The sequence below is a fragment of the Phaenicophaeus curvirostris genome, chromosome 2 (genome assembly GCF_032191515.1).
Source record: "Phaenicophaeus curvirostris isolate KB17595 chromosome 2, BPBGC_Pcur_1.0, whole genome shotgun sequence".
NCBI lineage: Eukaryota > Metazoa > Chordata > Aves > Cuculiformes > Cuculidae > Phaenicophaeus > Phaenicophaeus curvirostris.
Window position 1 is genome coordinate 53390936 of NC_091393.1, and position 18308 is coordinate 53409243.

The 18308-nt window shown below is 39.8% G+C and overlaps 1 protein-coding gene across 4 annotated transcripts in view; it reads right to left on the minus strand.

Annotated features, from left to right (window-relative positions):
* Positions 1 to 593: 593 nt before the first annotated feature.
* Positions 594 to 18308, minus strand: part of TIAM2 (TIAM Rac1 associated GEF 2) — a 135670-nt gene continuing 117955 nt past the window's right edge. For all 4 annotated transcript variants that reach the window (XM_069852093.1, XM_069852094.1, XM_069852090.1 and 1 more), the window contains 12 exons: positions 13196 to 13375; positions 11624 to 11692; positions 11155 to 11280; positions 9861 to 9969; positions 9121 to 9300; positions 7606 to 7724; positions 6330 to 6438; positions 4603 to 4661; positions 3818 to 3923; positions 2982 to 3069; positions 2259 to 2413; positions 594 to 1371 (listed from right to left, as the gene is read on the minus strand). In XM_069852093.1, the coding sequence (XP_069708194.1) occupies positions 731 to 1371; positions 2259 to 2413; positions 2982 to 3069; positions 3818 to 3923; positions 4603 to 4661; positions 6330 to 6438; positions 7606 to 7724; positions 9121 to 9300; positions 9861 to 9969; positions 11155 to 11280; positions 11624 to 11692; positions 13196 to 13375 (1941 nt within the window). In that variant the 3' untranslated portion in view covers positions 594 to 730. The remainder of the gene's footprint in view (positions 1372 to 2258; positions 2414 to 2981; positions 3070 to 3817; positions 3924 to 4602; positions 4662 to 6329; positions 6439 to 7605; positions 7725 to 9120; positions 9301 to 9860; positions 9970 to 11154; positions 11281 to 11623; positions 11693 to 13195; positions 13376 to 18308) is intronic.

The window sequence follows — 18308 nt, forward strand, 5'->3', positions numbered from 1 at the left end:
GCCTCAAGGTCTGCTAAAATACTCTTGTCGTTTATGTAAAAGCAAACAATTTGGGATTTAGAGCTCCAACTAGAGAAAAGCAGCATGATAAGAAGTAGAAAACATGGCTAAGTACAATATTTATTTGTCTTTAACTGTACAGGCTGGTAGAGAAAATAAAAATACAGTCAAATAAAAGATTACAGGCCAAGCTTTTTTTTGTATTTACACATATGTATAAAGTATAAACACCATCTTGAAACTTACAAAAATGAAATTTCTGCTCTATTGTGCACTAAAACACATTAAAATAACTTAGTTCTGCTTTAAATAAAGCAAAAATGAAACCCAAAGAAATAAATTGCCCAAGGTATTGAAAAATTCATTTTGCAATGCTCCTTTCCATTGTATTCCCCTCTGTCACTCACTAGCACATTTTCCACTTTACTTAAAATACTAATGAGGCCATCCTTCCCTTCCCTCCCTCGGAATACTACATTGTCTTAACTGCTTGAAAGGTATGAACTAATTTACAGATCTTGGTCAACTTAATCTATTTTTGATCCACAATAAATTAAAATAACTTAAGAATCCTTTACAGCTGTTTCTGTGGAAAAAAATGTATTAGTGCACAAAATCAGATAGTAGTTTTCCTGCAGCTTCCATGAATTTACTAGTTTTAAAGCAAAATAAGTTTGTTGAATTTTATGTGGACTTCAAATGAAAATTTTTAAATATAGTGCTCAGAAAGCTAGGATTTCCCATGCCTCTCCACAGCTTCATAAAAACAGTCCTCATTAACCACAGATGTTAAACTCTGTACACTAAATTCTCTCTCTAAAATAGAGTTCAGATCCAGGTTTGCAGCATCAGAATGACTGTCAAGGGACTGGTGACATTCTTGCATTGCCCTTAACGTTCCTCTGTTACGCTTTGTGCTGTTTACTTTTCTCTTCACTGGGCAGAAATGGCCACGCACCAGCTTTGGATGCTGTCCTGTCTCAAAGCCATCTCCTTCCTCATTTTCAGCAGCCTGATCTCGTTCAGAGTCAGTACTCGGTTCCTCTGAAATCTTCAGCCGCTGGAACTGTATTTCAATGTCTTTTGTAGGGCTGCCCTTCTTTAGGCTCCGATAATCATCATCGTCATCATCGCTGAGAATATCAGATTCTTTGACAAGAACATTAGAAAAGTCAGATGCACAGCTCTGTACAAGTTTATCAGGAGATGAATTTTTGGGCTCCTGTATGCTCTCTGTGGTGTGGCAGCTGCTGCTCTGAGTACTGCTGCTCAGGCTGCACTCGTCAGAGTCCTGGAAGGTGCCTTTCCTTGGGTCACCATTCCACTCACTACTGCAGGAATTCTTCAGTACCTTCAAGGACCTTGTGGAAGCTGTGCAGAGGAAAAAGGCAGTTTTATTTCTTTCAGCAAAACATCAGCTGTCAGTCTCAATCACCCACTTATAATTACAGTGGGCGTACTCTCATTTGATAATGATCATTTTGATACCAACAGTGTGATTCTGTGTTAGAGTTTTCATTCCACCTACCCTGGGGCTATGTGTTTGCTTCATGTGTAATAGATACAAAATCCTCCAAAAATTGTAGTAATGATTTATATACGTCTGCAGGAAAGCAAGACTGATTCAGGCACTGCGTGTACTGGAAGGCCAGGCTGAAGGTATGAGGTTGAAGGTATGAGTTGAACTGTGCTTGTTCCTGTGATGTTAAGGGGAGTTTACAGACAACTGATCGATGGAGAAACTTGAAATACTAGTTGCTACTCATTTAACTAAAATGTGTGAAGACTGTGCTTAATTAGAGTATCTGCTGGGATGTGGATTTAGTGTATTGAAAGAAGGAAGACCCCTGCCTTTTGCCAGTTGTTTTAGTTTTAAATGTTATTAAGGCTGAGTTATTAAAGGGAACCCTGAGGATTACTAAAGGGAACCCACAGGAAAGAGCACTAATATTGCATGCCAAAGGGAGTGTATTTCTTCCCAACAAAATTAATTTGGGCCTTATTAAGTCTTCCCTCAAGAGGGCTAATGACACATCAAACATGAGAATACAGTGGGGAGGGGGACGGCAGGGTTGCTTATCTCCTCTAGCCCTTATCATGCACTGGTATGTGGAGCAAATCTACCACCTTCCCAGCTCAAAAAAGAAATGGGATTTGTGAGTCTGGCACATAACACTACAGTCACGGTAATAGTTGTGAATCTTCTGCCAGTGCTGGAGTCCAGACTCCATTGTTCACTTTGAGAACGTGTTTCTTACCCAGTTTGGCTGTTGCAGGTACACGGTTCTTGAGTGGGACAAGGCGATCTTTACATGTTTTCTCCAGTGGTAGCTCACACTTTATGTGACGTCTGAAATTCTCGCGCAAAATAGAACGTATCACCTTCACGATGTTAGTCTTGTTCTCACAGTCACTGCGAGTTTAAGAAAACAGAAAACCTAATTTTCCCCTCTGAAGTAAGACACTATCAGGATAAAATCTGACCCGCTCCTTTCTGGCTGATGTGCTTTAGTGCAGTGTGTTATTTTTAATAGGTTACTTTATTAGTGGTTTTGCAGCTAACATCTGTATGTAGTGGTAGGCATTTCACACACTCGGTGTTTTGAGAGCTTGCTTATTTCCCCTTAGAAAAATGGCCTGGAAGGTAACTTCTGTATCAAGGAATAACCCCTTAAGTGGTCTTTATCAGAATGTAATTTGTGTTAACCAACTGAGAGTCTGATAAAAACAGTTACTTTACTCATATCATAATGGAACTTACGATCATATGTGCAGATTTCTGATGTTGGATCACCACACCAAATTCACTCTCATTTCAAAGTGTTATACTTTATGCAGTTAAAACACTGGCATAGTGCCTAGCTTCAAAGGGTTAGAGCAGCATGACAAGTGCTGATGCGAAATTTATGCAGGGGAAAATCTTTTATTTTTTTAATTCCATTAATGTGTTTTGTCAAATACCACCTCCATATAAATCTTACCTGCTGCACAACTGAAAAATTGTTTCTGGCCTGCCTTCCAGTTCTGACTTTGTGTGAATCAGTTCCCAGATACAGCTGTTCTCTGTTCCTGTGCGTGGAAAGAAATGTTATTTTTGTATATTCTTTACAAAACCTTTGGCATTAGAAAGACCACTGTGGAGCTCCTCTTCTCCTGAGACTGTGTTAGCATAGCCACTGGCGGATCCACAGAAGATCTCACCCAAGATGGAACCCAGATGAAAGTCCCCTGCACTCTCCAGTTGTAGCAGCCTAGTGCTGCCTTTGATAATATGACCTTCTTTCTTAGAGAGTTGCTTTCCCCCATTCTTACTGCTTCTCATTGCCTTCCAGGCTTCAAAAGCCTTCCCCTGAATGTGCAAAGTACATCTGTACAGTGCTTATAAAACTGGATAAGATCATAAAGATCATCTCAAAGGGAAAATAAAACCACAGGCCTCTACTACCACAAATTACATGGTCAACTTTCCCGCATTTGACATAAAGTAAGGGTCAGCATGCACATAGTATAAGGGCATCCCAGGACAGTGACCAGGGTAAATCACCTTCCTGTGCATATCTTTTAATTTGGAATTTCCATTCTGTCATTCCATCCATGATGTGGCATCTCAGTGAACTTGTGGAAGAAGCCAACATACCAAATGAACAAAGTCTGTTAATGTATCAAGCCTCTATTCCCAAGTGTAGAGTCAACGGTAGATATTATTTTCTCTACACCTGCCTGTCTCTAGAGCCTCCAGGAGGACATATGGAAGAAGCAGTATTGCAAAATCCCAGAAAAGTATTCAGTCCTAAAGTATTCAGTGCAAGGTAATTACCTGCTGTGTTCCCCAGTCGAACTTGAAGAGCAGATAAAGGAATCAGCCAGCGAAATTTAAATGGATCCAAGTCACCATAATTATGTGCAGCACGAACATTAGTAGGCTGCATAAAGGAAGAAAAAAAACAAGGATATTTCTAAGTAAAAGTTTAAAAAGTGGAGATTTTTTTGTGCTACTCTGAAAAAGTGCTGCCTCTGAAGAGAAACAAATTCATTAGACTTTTTCCTTCAGTACTCTAATGTGTGCTATAAATGTAGTTGAAATTGTGACAGACACAACCTTCAGAATTTTGTAATTGCTTCAACTTATAAAAGCAGTTGTTTTTAATGGATAAAAAGAATACTTTTCATATATGTACTAATAGGGAACAAAGGAACTCGCAGACTGTTGATTAGAATACATTAATCTTGTAACTGCTTCTGCTACTTTTAGAGCATCTGTTATGATAAGCATGGTGCAGTGCATCACCACCAGTATTCAGGGTATACAATTTGCTATTTGAATTCAACATTCCAGTTTTGTAAACCGGGACAGAAGAGGTTACACTTATAATAGCCCTTTTCATTTCCTTCCAGGGTGATCAAGGGTGTATAAACAGAGGTCTTTAACCTAAACACTACGCAGATATTGTTTTAGCTGTGATGGCTAGAATTCCAGCCCAGTGAGGGAAGGTGGCATTCTACCAGTAACTCCCCCTTCAATGCCAGTATGGTCCATCTTGCGCTGCAGTAGTATCCTGTGCATAAACACCCACCACCTACCTCTACTGACAACAGACTTACCATTTTCTTCTTCAGTTTGTAGTTCTCCTTATATACCAGTATTACAGCCCTCTTAAAAACTAAAAAAAGAAAGAGAAAAGAAAGAAAAAAAAAGGAAAACTCTTAATTACAGGTGTATTATTTAGTGAAAGTATTATCTTGGGGAAGCTGATGATTGTAGTCACAGGACAAGGAAGGACAAGATAAACAAACTGTTTGAAATGCACCTGCCCTGTATTTATATGACAACTGGATTTTTCATCCTACAGTTGTTCATGAAAAGGAAGTACTTTTAACTCAGATTTTGTTCTGAACACTTACGATGAAGCCATTCTGCACCTTTATTCTGAAACTAGCAGCAGCCTGTCTCCCACTAGGTGAAGCAGTCCTCACATAAACAGCAGATGCAAATACGATGTAACAGTTCAGATTTTCTTTTTGTCAGTGGATGTTTTCAAGCACAGTAAAGGGTTTATAGCAAGAGAGGGCTGTGAAAAAGGACACCATCTCTTTCCTTCCTGCAGTTTGGCATTTGCCTAGTTGGAAACTCAAACATCTTAATTCCTACTTTTCCATTTGTAGTAATTCTCATTTCCGCAGCATCCAAATGGAGTGGCTCACTAACATTATCTAATCTTTCAGCCTCCAGGGAAGCAGGGACATGTTCTCTCTCATCTGTAAGGAGGAACAGAAACATGGAGGCATTGAAGCTGCTGCTGAACTAAGGGATGGCTCTGCAGAGCAGTCCTGGATCCCAGATTGAACTCAAGGGCAGTATAACCCTGCTCAGGCATTCACACTTCTTTCCAGTGGAAGAGGAGAAAGGGACAGTGGTATGCGTTGGAGTCTCATCCCTGCAGTGAGCCAAGATGCAGTCGAGTGAGCACAGCATTTATGCCAGAACTTGGCAGTTTCCCTCAGTTCTATATATTAGCTGCATTCTCTAAGCTGCCTACATAGGGTTTGAAATCAGAATTAAACTCCATTTTCAAAGGGGCATATAAGTGGTCTACCATTCATTAATATATGTCTTGCTGGGGAGTGTCTGGCATACATGGATCACAGCGGAGTTCATCCAAGGAACCTAGGAGGTAGCTCCTGCTCGTTCTTTTGTTAGAAGCATCCCCTCCCCTAAACCTGTCCTAATTCCTGGGGAAGGGAATGCATGACAGCTCTGAGAAAGGGAAACCCTGTCTCTCGTCAACCTGAGTTGTTCCTTAGGTATTTATCGAATGACATTTTAAAGAAATATTTTTTTAAAGAAATGGACAAGTGCCTAAGATGTTTCACTGGAAGATTTAATTACCTAGGTAATTATTAAATGAGTAATCGTATATATACCATTAAATAAAACTCGTTCTTGTATACTCACATTTCCACATTAATTTCTCAAGTCAAAATAATCTGGATGGGGATTTCAACGCAGTAGCTGTAAGTCAGAGGTTAGCCTAAATTCCCCAAGCATACTAGAGAGAATATTGTCTCCTGAAAATCACTAGTTTCCATAGCTTAAATATAGGCAGGACAGCAGCTGAGATTGTCTCAGAGAGCAAATTGTAACAGCAAGCAAACAAATGGAAACTTCTCACTTCTCATATTATGAAATATAACTATGTATTTTTAAAGATGCAAGTCTGCCCTAGATATCCCATAGTTACAGGGAAAGGAGATGGTGTTCATCTTTTGAGAAGATTTAATGTGGTAATAGTTAGATTTGAAAGAGCAGAGTCACTAAGGAAGACTCTTACCAAACACTGTAAGATCGAGGTCTTTTCTTGCTTTGCCCAGTGATGGGAAAGGATTCAGCCAGGAAACTGTAGAGTGCATCAGAAGTTCTCCCATTGAAAGCTCTGTCACCTGTATTAAATTGTAACAGGAGATAATATAAATAAATAGTATAAATATATCAAATATATCTATCAGTGCTGCAATCCACATATGTGAGTAAAACAATGAGTGCACATGAGTAACTTTTAGGATATACGTTTTCTGTCTTTACTGTGTGTACAGAGAGAACAGCAGAGAGATCTGCACTACATCATGAAAAGTGCAAGTGATTCACTTTCTAAAATAGGTAACTATAAAAAGTAATAGCCCTATGTTATGGAAGTTGAATAAAGTTCTTACTATTAATAACTTAGAAGAACATTAAGTTGATCTGATAATCTGTCACTTAAAACATACCCAGCTGTAAACTGGGTGATTTATTAGCTGTAAGTATCTTTAATTTCTATAGAGTAATTAGTATTAATGACACTGCCAATGGCAGAATTAAAGTAGATCTTGGAGGCTGCTTTCTTCTGAGGGACACACATAACACTATGAAGAATCTCCCAAGATGCCAGGGTTTTTTTTCTGCATAAATGATGGATACTAGGTAGCCAATGGGGGCAACTTGGCTTTTACTAGGAGGAAAAAAAACAATAAAGATGGTATTTGTCATATCTGATCTTCACCTTTATGGATTTGATCTGCTTAGTAATTGTTTGATGTAAATAGCTAAGTTGAGACCTTGCTGCCCCAGTTCTGGGAGATGTGTGCATGCTAATGGTTTTGGTTTTGACAGTTACCCGTGGATGCCTCAGTGTTGGAAGCGTAGAGAATGAGAATAACAGACCTTAATGTGAAATTCCTCAAATTGCCATTTTCATTTTTACGGGTGAAAAAAATACCTTAAGAATTTAAGAACTCAATAGCATAAAATCTGACTGCCTTGGAGCATGGATAATCTCTGCAACATTTGAGAAGAGGAGATTTTTCCTACTGAGAATTATGTCTACTCCTGCTTGCAATTCCTGTCAGTCCAGAAGGCGGCTCTGGCAGCTGTCTGAAAATTTTACCATAACCTACTGACAAAAAGAAACCTGACAAGCAGATATGAAACAGAAGTCAAAATACTAAAGGAAAATGGAGGAAAACCAGCACAAACAGGTTCCCCGGATTATCTCAGAAAGTGATAAGACACCCAATGTCAAGCAGGATAATGCTTTGGGAAGGAGTAAAACACATTGTTCCTTCTCTTACCTCCTTCTCTGTTCCACTTTGATCTGCCACCAGCTGGTCAAAAACAGTGCCATAATCTTCATAGATCTTCTGCATCTCATTGATGTGACTTGCTACTTTCTCCATTGCCTTCAGTGCTTCTATAAGGTTTAAAAATTTCATAGACAGCTATGTAATTCAATTCCCTAACCATGACATTTTTTATTGAATTCTGCCTATGGCAGGCAAAATGACACAGTGTTCCCAAGGTTTGGTGAACAGAATTCTAGCCTTTTATCAGTGCTTTCTCATAGCAACAGTAGAAGGTATGATCAGACAAAGTGAAAAATGCTCGTCTGGTGTCTTAACTGGCTCAAAAGTTGGTTGTAAGCATTCCACTGATAAGCCCCCAGATATATGAATATTCCTATCAGTAGGATACTAAACGTAGTTTTTGCACCTTGTATATATATGCCCACTAGGATCTCTAGAATAATCTGCATCCATACTCGGATAAGTCATCTGATGGGCTCACCATAGGATAGACAAAGAAATACAGTGCTAGGTAGTACAGGTTCATCATGGAATGGATCCATGAAATTAAATGCTGGTGGCCAGGTTTTGTTTACACTTTGTTTTCTAAGCAAGAATGTCACTAGATTTCATTAGACTTTCGTGTGAATTCAGAAAGGAGTTGGAGAAGGGCACTGAATTTCTTCAATCCTGTCACCTCTTAATGGTGCAGCCTTTTAAAAGTTTGGCATCCATCCTGATCTGCAAGAAAGTCACTCCAGCTTGATTGCAAAGGCAAGGGGACAGTATTAGAAGCTCCCTTTGAAGTAAAAACCAGCCTCATTACTTTTTGCTCACAATGCATTTTGCCTCTATCTGTTTTGTCAAAATGACAATCATTCCATAAAATACATCTCTAGACTTTCATCCACCAGTGCTGACAGATCTGAACTGGAATTTGCCAGGGTGAAGTCGTCATCTAAGCCTAGAAAAGCAATCAACTCTAATACACATCAGAAAGACAAGCCTTTCTACGTGGGAAGACTGCAAAGTTTGACACAGATCTCTTCTACACAAGCAAGAGTCCCAGCCAAACCTCAAACAACTAAAATTTACTTCTGTGGCCCTCTTAAACTTTGACACATTTGAACACATTCGACACATTTGACACATTCAACACAACTGAATAACAACCGCAAGATGGAGCTTTGGTCAGTGTTTCCCTAGTGGGAAAAAAAAAAAGCACAACGGTATGACCTGACATGCTCCTGTGCAAGATACTGAGGAGAAAGACCCCAGTTCTATTCACTTTGGCAAATCCTGGGTATATCTACTTCTCAAAGGGACTTGGACATACCACGTAGGACTTTTTGCTAAAAGTACAAAAAATAGGTACTTATTACTTTTAAGGAAATGGAGAGAATTCTCTCTAGGTTTTGACAAATTCTGGGCTATCTACCAGAATGGCTACCTGCATCTTCAGAAAGGTCTGGAAATAAAACTTGGAACACATACTCATTCTTGTAGAAGAAAGGAAGAAGTTACCTGTCAAATGATAGTGCTCCTCACTCTCGTTGTCTGTCAGAGACACCAGCTCTTTTAAAAGCAGAGGATATTTCAGCACTCTCTGAACAGGCTTTATGAGATATGACTCCAAAGTAGAAGAGTGTTGCTTTGTGGGATTTCGAGCATCCAGAAAGGCCTTAAAGGCACTATCTGTTTTGGCTAGATGTAAATAAGAGTTGGTCAGTTGAACATGGAAGTTCCAGAAGCTACAATAATTTGAAAGCACGGAAGTGCAACTTATAACCAGCCCCTAAAGCCTCACCCTTCTCAACAGATTTATGAAATACTTTACAACAGTCATTTCATAATCATCTCCTGCATTAAAATAACATACGTAAGGGCTAAGAGAGCAATTATATCAAGGTGAGATTTTTCTTTAATGTTAACTTTTCCACTGCACCGCAGTGGATGGCAGAGGGGGTAATTCCTAACTTATTCTACCATTTGTTGCTGCTTTTTGGAGTATGAGCTAGATCTGCAGACAGCACAAACTTGTGGAAGATGTTTCTGTAGCTATTCAAGCTACTGCCTGGATGTTACAAAAGCAATTTTATCCCTTCAGTTCTATACCATACTTTAGCAGAACTGCAGATCTTAGCTAATCCTATTAGTCCTCGCTTTGTACCCATATTCTCTGCAAGTCAACAAAATTTGTTACAATAGTTCACTGCAGTTTAAATTCATGCGAATGAATTGCAATAATAAAGACAATAAATTACCTCTCTCAAGCACTTTCTGAACTTTGATGTGGTTTGCACAGAAGCCACTGTACAGTTTAAAGTGATCAGCATAATACAGAAAGGAGCCTCCAAGGGAAAACAGCAATTTCTGAAATCAAGACAAACAAAATATTAATTCATTACTAGAATCCTAAATAAATGTTCAGGCACATAACACAGAGGCTCAACAGTGTGATTATCTGCTAAATTTCTATACATATCCTATATATATATATATATATATATTTATATAAACCCATGAATATACTACTAGTAGTTGTCCGTTTCTGTATTTCTCTGGGTATAGAATTCAGCTTATTTAGGCAAAGCCTGCAATTTTCTCCATTCTCCCTGAGCAGTAACACCACTGCAGCCGTTCTGTATTACTGTATCTTTCAGGCACCACGGTAACAAAAATCAACAGGCATATAACAGAGTATGTTGTGCTGGGAAAAAACATGAGCAATAGGAAGCAAGGCATGAAAATGCCAAAGCCAGAAGGGACAGTGTAAAACAGAGTATTTCTTTCCAACTGTGTTCCTTCTTTCAGACAAGTGGTAATTACAGGGCACCTCTGATGTTCTTGGATGAAGGGGCGGTTGGGAAGATGTAGGAGGGACTGATTCACAAGGGAAATGTTTTTAGAAAAGTGCTTCCCAAAGCAAACATAACAGAGAGGAGGAGGGGGAAGAGAAAAGCAGCCTTCTCCCCTCTTTTTCAATCAATGTTTGCCCCACAAAAGCCAGCAAGTGTCTCGGACACCCGGCAGCAGTCTTGCCCGATCCTGTGACAGTGACTCCTTCACCAGGGAGCTTACTTTCTCCAGTTAGGGCAGGTACTGGGTGGTGCCACTGACACAGTCTACAGCCATTTACACTTTCTAGGTCCTGTTCTTGGCCCTCACAACGTGAGTAACTCACAGCATTTAACAAGAAAAGCTCCTAGTCTGTAGCAGGTTAACCGGGCACAATGGGGAGGAGCACAAGGCAGGGCAGAACTCAGCACAGTGGCAATAACCTTTCTATAAAGGAGTTCTGCATCATAAGCATCACTAATTTATAGAATACTCAAAGTCTACTCTGCATCTTCCATGCTGCATCCACTGTCATGGGAAAGAGGATGATAAAGCCATGAAAAAGAGCAATTAGCTTTCACTGCTGAATGAGCGTCATAATCCAAAGTAAAGTTTCAAGCCTAAAAACAACCATATGAAACTTATATTTGAGTTCTTAAAGCCAGATTTCCACAAACATTCCCAGGCACACTGCAAGATATTAAAGGACCAAACATCTACCCGGAACTGGGATGGCGTTTCCAGTGTATTAAAATCTGAGGAAGAAGATAATCCATCTTCAAGGGTCTCTAAAAACACCTTCTGGAAATCCAGCATTTCTGGCAGACTGCCAAACAAGGACTCCATCTGTGAAAAACATCAAGCTGTGAAATACAGAACTCCATGCATCTAAATGTGGTCTTGTGGAAACAGTCCACAGGAGATGTGACACAAAAAGAGGTTAGCCAATAACATATTCATTAATACTTTTCAAACATATTTTATTTTAAAATCCTTAGGAAAAAGAGGCAAAGATTTCTTAGCAGTTAAGTCAGAACAGCTACCTTTGAAAAAAAGAAGTGACACATGCGGCATGTACTGATGTAATTCCTATTAACTTCATTGCTTTTTCCGTCAGCAACGAAAAACCCTAGTGCCAAGGTCTTAACCGTAAAAGAATGAAAAGCACATCTTTCAGTTATTGTCTCACCTCATCCTGGGTAAGGAAGGTTTCATTTTGAAGAGGTTCCAAGTAGAGCTCGAAGAGGCAGCTCAAGTCCTGCAAGAAAGAAAATTCATTCACCTTTTATGTAACTATTTTGAAATAGTTATTTATATGACAGCTGTGGGATAGGAGTAATTTTTGAGAATGAACTAGAGATACAATTCCTTTTCTGTAATAAAATCACCTGTGTGTTGTTAGAACTAAAGTGATACGTAAATTAGACACAAATTTATTTCAGTGTAATATTTTTGCTTCATCCTTAAGGCTTTACAGTTCGATTATAACAAGTTATATTTTAGTACAGGATGAGGAGAAAATGTTATATACAATGGCATTCTAAAGTGTCCATGTATATGAACAGCATCGAATGTTTTAATCATGCATGTTAGATATACCAAATAAATAGACACTCATTTAAGCATCAGTATTAATATTCAGATTCATTTTAAAATCCTATTAGATATTTAAGTATTCAGTTTTGTTGTCGGTGGGGATGCAATCAAGGCCTTTTTTAGTCACTTCAAAGAATTGGTGCCAGTTTTGAAGACTTACTATCCCACACAAAAGCATGACAGCAGGGCTGGGCACCCCTGCAGGGCTCTCCGACCCTGAGAAAAGAAATGGCAGAAATTCTTACGGAGAAGGAATAACACTGAAAATACCACAATGAGTATGTGCAACCTGCCAGGATTTTGCCTAATGCAAAATATGACAGGTTGGTGACCTCCATGGTCATGCCTTTCTTCAAGTGATTCTTTTATTAAGAAACATCAGCTGGACATACATGGAGGTCTGTGTTCTGCGAAGTTTTGTCCAGCTTTACGGCTTATGGCTACATTAATGTATTGGTGGATGCACTAAAAACAGACTGAAAGGGTTTTCTTCTCTGCATGTATTATTGCAGCAAGTACTCGTATCTGTAAGTATGTGTTTTGAGATCAAGTGAAGTAGATGATTCCTTTCTGCTGAAGGTCAATGAAATCAACGTTTTCATGTTTCTTTTGGCATCCAGTCACATGAATTTGGAGTTTATAAAAAGAAGAGATATATATCTAACAAATTATGGACTAATCAGCCAAAGGAGAAATTGCATATGTATAATGAAACAACCAACTGGAGTTGTGCCTTTTAGCTTTGCTGATTCAAAAATAATTATGCACTGTTTTCCACAATTGAACTTTTTTTCTAATCTGTAGGAGAATCTGTTCTGTTCTGCCAGATTTATTTTCATTTTGAAAACTATGGAAACATCCTGTAGAAAATCCCAGTGTTCAAATATTGCAGGTATCTACTCCACTTTCAAATACATATACAGATGAACCTGAACTAGAGCTCCTAGGATCAAATCCTACAGCCTCTGTTACAGGAGCAAGCCAGAACAACTACAGGAACAACAGGAACAAGTAGATAAGCAAACTCTGTAGGTTATAGCCTTTGTAGATGGCTGGTTATATAAAGCTAAGCATGAAATATGTTAAGACCATCCAACAACATCATGGTCAGCCTCAATAAGAAAGCTGTAGCTAGACAGATTTACAGATTATTTTTTTTTTTTACCTTGACATAAGATTTCTCAGTGTCCATAAGTTCTTGGATGACTTTCCTCAATCTATCTGCATCAGAAAGGTGGCGAGCCAGTGGCCGTGGAGGTGGATCCTGGTTATCCTTCTGTCCTTCCATACCGCTTGCCTGGACTTCTTGGAAGTTTCGGCACAATGCACTGATCTGTTCTGCACTCTGTTAAATGAGAAGAAAGAGACAAGCGACGATGTTTTAGAATACAAGCTGTACTACATTTATTTTTAAATTCCTCCAATTTTGTTCTTGATCCAAATTTGGGAGCCAAAGCGTGCCATTGATTTTTGTCAAATAAGTATCCTGATAGCTTTGAACAGTTTGAATTTTTAGCAGACCCAGGTTACAACAGTAAAATGAAATGAAATTCCAGTATTTTCCAGCATAAATTATTTTCAGTCTTCAGATACAAGCTCATGGGATGCAAAGATGAAAGGGCACTCAGATACATCACGTCTTGACTCTTACGACATTAGCATCACTCTGTTTTCCATTTCTCTTATTTTGCAACATCCAGTGCACAAAATAGAAAGAATTAGTCGATAAAGATCTTTTAAGCATCCAGAATAACTCTTATTTGTCATCTTCTACCTATATTGTGTTGTGTCGGTTTTTTTCAAACAACAAGACTTGGAGCCGAGGATTCAGTTTCCAGTGTCCTGGGTTGTCAGAACATGTTCAGACACTTTCTCTCCAAGGAGACAACTACATATCATGATTCTTTGCTTTCAAAAAGAGCAGATGGAAATCTAAATCATTGGGATTCCTTAGAAGAATTATAAACAAGAAAATCCACGAGAAGATTTTCAAGAAAGGTAGGAATTGGAGATGGAAAATCAACAGTTAATCTTATAACGCAAAGACTGGAAGAGGAAAAGATTTCTCTGACATTATTAAATGGTTGCATAGTTCACTCTTGGATGACCACCGCTAATACCCAAGAGCAACTTGTCTTCCCGAAAACTGGAATATTGCTACCATTATACAATTCTACCTTAACAGCTGATTTTCTATACTACATGAAACAATTCTTCAGTGCTTCTGTCTTTCAGATATTCTCCAAGATACCAGACAGTTGTACATGCTGTGCCATATATTATGTTCTATTTAGTGAATGCATTCAAATGAGAAGGACTACACGAACGCTCTTTTTTCAAATGGAAGTCTTTTTTCAGTGATCTTCAGAACTACCTTAATCTGTAATAATGAATTCCATACCCTGTTTCAAGAGGTTCTTTTTGGATGTTTTGACTCTGATTATCTGTGTAACTACGTTCACCAACATACTAGGCCATGCAAATGCAAGTCATTCTGAAACTGAACTGAGCTATACAAAGCCTTCTCTTAAGTGGAAGCTAAATGCACTGGCAATATTAATTCTCAACCATTCATGTGACAAAACATAGGTACACCTCTATATGATGGAAATAGATGTTAAAATGCCAAATATTTGCCATATAGTCCATATTACACTGTAGCTTCCCAGTTCCTAGCTTTGGATAATGCCATTACTCTAAAAAAAAAAAATTAAGTTACTTTCCTCAGGAATATATGCAACCATCTTCCACAATCCTGTAAAAAGATACCTTGCTATAAGGTCTCCTTGGAGCCTTCTCTTCTCCAGGCTGAACAAGCCCAACTGCCTCAGCCTGCCCTCGAATGGGAGGTGCTCCAGCCCTCTGATCATCTTTGTAGCCCTCCTCTGGACCCATCCCAACAGCTCCGTATCCTTCTTTTGTTGAGGATTCCAGAACTGGACACAATACTCCACGTGGAGTCTCACAAGAGAGGAATAGAGGGGCAGAATCACCTCCCTCAACCTGCTGGCCATGCGTCTTTTGATGCAACCCAGGATGCTGTTGGTCTTCTAGGCTGTGAGCGCAAATTGCTGGCTCATATCAAGCCTTCATTTAAGCTGGTGAAAAGAAAAGCCCAGATGACTGACTGTTGAAAAGGCTGGAAGGTAGCTGGGTACAGAGAAAAGCCGAGGAGTGCATACAGTGGAAGCAACGAACTTTCTCCAAAATCCATCACTTGAGCTTATGCATGCCACTTTAAGCAACAATTGCAGGAGACTGAAAGCAGCTTCAGCTTACCTTGAGGCTAAAAATCCAGAAATAAGTGCTAGATATAAATGGCAGAGTTGGAAAAGACAACTGGAGCTTATGAAGGATTTTACAGAAAACAACAAATAACTGCATTCCAGGGGTAATGAAGTTAAGCAGCACTGTACTGTTTCATTGGCCATTTTCACAGATTTTCCAACAAAGCTGTATAAACCCTTCTACAGACCTAGCAGTCCGGGGAAACAGTCTCCTGCCCCAAACTCTCTTGGCCTCTAAATAAACTGGAGGATGTGTGGAAACAGCCTCGTGAAACTTTTTTTCATCCCTGCATGTTTGCTACTCATAATTAGATCCTACATCCTTTTCAGGGAGCAGTCAACCACCACAGCGGTGGTCAGCTTGTCAGATAGAAATGACGCACATCGCATTTTCAGTAATACCTCTGATAAGAAATATTAGAGACTATTCCTTTAAACTGAACAAAAGGATATTCTTACAGGGAACTTCTTACAGATTTTCTTTGCTCCTTGCAGACAAGCATATCACCATTTGAGGCTGTGCTATCCCCACCAGAGTTAAAAATCCCCATAAAATTAATCAGTGAGGGAGCAGAAGACATTAAACAGCAGTGGTTAAGCCTTAGCATAACAATTTCATGGCTAGCCCGTGACTTTCCACTTAATAATACTGATTATGCGTAAATGCAGCACAAGGTCAATTAGTGTTACTGTGTCTCTGCTCGCTGCTGTTTATTTTACACCTCATGTATTCCATCAGTCAGCTGAAGTTTGTTTGAAAAGTTTGTTGGAAAGGAATATTTTGAGTACGCTGAGAAAACTATACAGCCTAATAAAGACCCTTTGGGAGGGTTAAACCCATGAATGTGATTGGATGAGTTTTCAGAGTCCTGTACCCCTGTGCAGGACTCTGACTACATCTATGAGGTAATCACCAATCCTTTGAACTCCTTATCCAAAGAGGAAGCATACTCCAAAAACATCCTGCAGAAGCAGATTAGCCTTGTACCCTCTAAAAATGAACAGCTAATAGCTCAGCTCTGCCTGATGTGTATTTCCAGGAAGACTGAATGCACTAATAAGCAGAAGACACAGACATACATTTACATGGGATTTACATTATTAGCAGGTCGAGGGAGATGATTCTCCCCCTCTACTCTGCTCTCATGAGAACCCACCTGCAGTGTTGTGTCCTGTTCTGGAATCCCCCACCTAAGAAGGATATGGAACTGTTGGAACGGGTCCAGAGGAGGGCTATGGAGATGATCAGAGGAATGGAGCACCTCTGCTATGAGTACAGGCTGACAGAGCTGGCGTTGTTCAGCCTGGAGAAGAGAAAGCTCTGAGAAGACCTTAGAGCAACGTTCCAGTACCTGAAGGGGAGTCACTAGAAAGCCGGACAGGGACTCTTTACAAGGGCATGCAGCGATAAGATGAGGGGAAATGGCTATAAATTGGAAGGGGGAAGATTTAGATGAGAGACTAGGAAGAAATTCTTCACTGTGAGGGTGGTGAGGCACTGGAACAAGTGGCCCAGGGAAGTCGTGGATACCCCCTCCCTGGAAGTGTTCAAAGCCAGGTTGGACAGGGCCTTGAGCAGCCTTTTCTGGTGGGAGGCATCTCCCTGCCTGTGGCAGGGAGTTGGAACCAGATGATTTACATTAGCAAAGTCAGCCTGTTCCAGCAACTCAGGTAGGTATCATCATCCATGCTTAGAAATCACAGGTACAGTAAGAAGAGTAGTTAGTAACATAACAATTCTTTCCTGACACACAGGTCAAGGCCTAAAATAAGGCTGAACACACGGCTGTGTAAAATAGCTAAGATGCAACCCACCTGACATGGGTCCTAAGCTATTAACATGAACTGCATGGTGGCAAAACTTCCCTTTCATGTGCCACACACAGAGAGACGCTCATCTTTCTCCCTGGGTACACAGGAAGGACTGCTGCTGGTGAGTTACGCACTTAAATGAAATGCTAGTTATAAGCCCAGTCACACAGCTGGGATCTGGGCCCAAAAGCCTGTGTCGACCAGGTGCCAAGGATCAGCAACTCCTACTGAGTTCATGGATGCTGTGTTCAGCATCCCTAAAATCAAAGTCATCTGACCCAACCCATACCGAAGTCACAGGCAAAACAGAAATAATTTCCACCACAGAAGGTTAAATCCTGACCACACTAAATGTAAAGATAAGAGCATCAAGCAAACAGAGAGGAACCCTTACAGACCAGGTCACAAAAAAGGAGACTCCCATCAGGTAATACTAAAGCGCACAATGCAAATTTTCCCAAACACGGATTGTGAAAACACTGTCATTCTCTCCTTTCCCATGTTTTTTATCCTGATGTTGTCAATCTTTAATGCAGAAGGCTTAAGTATTTTTCTGTCACCTGTGTAATATATTGATAACCTTCTTATATTTCCCCCAGCAGTACCTTGATTATACATTTTTCTCCCTTCACCCACATTCCTAAATTATTAGGCAAAAAAAGTAAGAAATAGTTAAAACATTAACACTGCATTTATTTCCAAATTTCCCTGAAGAATCTTGTTTTAACATCCCACTTCTCAAAATCTGAATCGTGACTTAGTCCTTTCTCTGACAGTCACAAAAAATAACTATTTGCTCGACCCCAGCAGTAAACAGTGCAGACAGACAACTCACACTGACCTACCCCAAACTTCAAAAAGCCAAAACCTTTTCCCACGCAGCACACTGGTTACAAACTCACTCACCAGTTACTAGCTGCTATTATTTGATTATTAATACTGAGATAGTCACTATTTATCAGGTGCAGAACAGCCTAGCACACTGGTGCAGACCTACCTCAGTCAAATGAAGCAACACCCCCCAGCTTACCCCATGTCACTACAGAACTCACCATAGAGAAGATCCTGTGCAGGGAGCCGTAAGCTGCTGCTGCTTGCTGCTGGGTTTTGTAAGCCAACGCTAAACTCTTAGCTCTGGTTTTCCTCCTCCGGAAGGCGGGCATTGTAGCTTATGAATAC